The following is a 2,629-nucleotide window of genomic DNA, read 5'->3' as shown; positions in this document are numbered from 1 at the left end:
GGATTTAATAAAATTGTGCACATATCTAAAAATGTTAGTGTTAAGGTCCACGGAAAATTGTAAATTGCCAAGCAAAGTTATTTTTAAATTTAACACAGCATTCGAATTATTTAAATTTTGAACAAATACGTCTTTTGATTGTAAAAAGGTGAGATTCCAAACATAGTAAAAGACATTATCACAAAGATGTTAACTTAACTATATAAACTGATTGAATAATTGCATATCAATGTATTTTTTTTTTAAATGTACATTTAAAGCAAAGTTATTTTTAAATTTAACACAGCATTCAAATTATTTAAATTTTGAACAAAAATACGTCTTTTGATTGTAAAAAGGTGAGATTCCAAACATAGTAAAAGACATTATCACAAAGATGACCACAGTAACAAGATGCACTCTCAACAAGGTTAACTCTAAAGAGGTCATACTTAAAGGAACTGCACTTGTGTCTGAGCTTAGTATGCAAGATATTAAGTTTACAATTTCCGAATTTAAAGTCAATAGGTGGACTTGACTGACTATTTGATGTTAAACAGGATTTGAATAAATTTATAGAGGGCAAGGATCGAACCGAATTTTCCAAATTATTCCAACAATGAAGAGAAGAAGGTATAAAAGAAGAGTTCGTAAGAGACAGACTGAAAGGAGGAATCCTATAGTTATTATTGTTACGTAAAGCGTAACGATTATTTTCTCCAGATAAAGGCGGCAAAAGATGATTGAAGTAATCAGGAGTTATTTTTTTTTGCATCTTATACAACAGTTGAAGTTTCCCCCGTTTTCTGCGATTGGATCAAGTTTCAGGACTAGTTTCGAAATATCAGGTATTAATAGGGGTATAAGGTGGAAGTCCTAATATAATGCGACCAAGTATTAATAGGGGTATAAGGTGGAAGTCCTAATATAATGCGACCAAGTATTAATAGGGGTATAAGGTGGAAGTCCTAATATAATGCGACCAAGTATTAATAGGGGTATAAGGTGGAAGTCCTAATATAATGCGACCAAGTATTAATAGGGGTATAAGGTGGAAGTCCTAATATAATGCGACCAAGTATTAATAGGGGTATAAGGTGGAAGTCCTAATATAATGCGACCAAGTATTAATAGGGGTATAAGGTGGAAGTCCTAATATAATGCGACCAAGTATTAATAGGGGTATAAGGTGGAAGTCCTAATATAATGCGACCAAGTATCAAGGCTATCTATATCTCTATTTAAAGTTTCTTGAATTTCTAGACAGGAGTTTTTTCCTAGACATATCCTTTATTTTAAGGATCATACACTAGATGTGTTACGACTGAAAACAAGTATGTTCAGATTATTTTATTTCAGTCGGTGTAAATGACGTCACAGAGGGTGAGTTGTGACGCCAAGGTTCCAACAAGCATGCGCTCATTGTAGATAGAAGCCACGGTGGAGCCCGCCATTTTTGTGCCAGGATCGAGGTATACCTCCACTACGTCTGTAAAATGGCCACCAGAGGTCGCCAACTTCAGGACCTAGGACAACAGATAGACTGTAGCAGGTTATGCTATTCTGTGCAAGTCAAGCGTACATGTTACATGTATTTATTTACATCATCTCTGTCGGCTTGTTCTCGTTTCCCCCACTTTTTAAAATAACATGGGGGGAATAATGTTGTTAGAAGGATTTTAGTCTGTTTCTAAATACAATTTAATCTTTTCGGGAATTGAGGAGAAAGTGTGGGCCCAGAATGATAACGCCGAAAACTGCGAAGAAACTGTAAAGAAATTTATAAATGAAAAATTGAAAGTTGAGGGTGCACATGCTATCCCGATGGCCAATGTGCATCGAATTGGAAAAACGGGAAGTACCAGGGAAGGTAGACCACGGTCTATTATTGCAAAGTTTGTGCACTACGGTGATTTGGTAAACGTTAAAAAAAGTGCGGCGAAACTGAAGGGAACAAACTACGGAATTAACGAACAATATCCAAAAGAAATAGAAGACGTCAGAAAAAAACTCTATCCGATACAAAAACGTGCAAGAAAAGAAGGGAAAAAAACTGTTCTGGTCAGAGACAAATTATTTATTGACGGGCAATTGTACGCGAACCCCGTGACCCCGAACTCTACTTCGTACACACCGAGTAAACAAACCAGAAAGCGTCGACGAGAACACTCTGATGTCTCACACTAGGAATGCGCCGGAGGGCAAACCCGAGCAGACAGCACGCGTTCTGAATACTTAACCAGAAGTGTAATTACCGACTCTGTTTTGGACTCGTGTACAGTTTATAATACCAAAATATTGGTTTTAAATGTTGGTGGTATTCTGAAAAAAATGCAATACCCAGACTTTATTGATTTTGTAAATAGTTTTGATATATTATGTCTAAGCGAGACAAAAACTGACGACTTAGATGTTATTGATTTACCTGGTTTTGTAATTAAAATGAAGAATCGTTTTCAATTTAGAAAAACGAAAGCTGGCGGAATAACACTGGCTTTTAAGTGTGGTTTAGAAAACTGTATAAATACTTTAGAAAGTGACAGCAAGTATGTAAGCTGGTTTAAGGTTAATGGTAACGTCTGCCATTGTGATGAAGATTTGCTGTTTGGTATAGTGTATATACCACCTGAAAATTCTAAATACCATTTAG

The 2,629-nt window shown here is 35.7% G+C and overlaps 1 protein-coding gene across 1 annotated transcript in view; it reads right to left on the bottom strand.

Annotated features, from left to right (window-relative positions):
- Positions 1-278: 278 nt before the first annotated feature.
- LOC110460254 (serum paraoxonase/arylesterase 1-like) overlaps positions 279-2,629 on the bottom strand; it is a 46,055-nt gene continuing 43,704 nt past the window's right edge. Inside the window, exon 10 of the mRNA XM_021513072.1 lies at positions 279-1,505. Within this exon, the coding sequence (XP_021368747.1) occupies positions 1,335-1,505 (171 nt within the window). The 3' untranslated portion in view covers positions 279-1,334. The remainder of the gene's footprint in view (positions 1,506-2,629) is intronic.

Source organism: Mizuhopecten yessoensis, unplaced genomic scaffold, assembly GCF_002113885.1.
Source record: "Mizuhopecten yessoensis strain PY_sf001 unplaced genomic scaffold, ASM211388v2 scaffold10343, whole genome shotgun sequence".
Lineage (NCBI taxonomy): Eukaryota > Metazoa > Mollusca > Bivalvia > Pectinida > Pectinidae > Mizuhopecten > Mizuhopecten yessoensis.
This window is presented reverse-complemented; position numbering and strand designations above follow the sequence as displayed.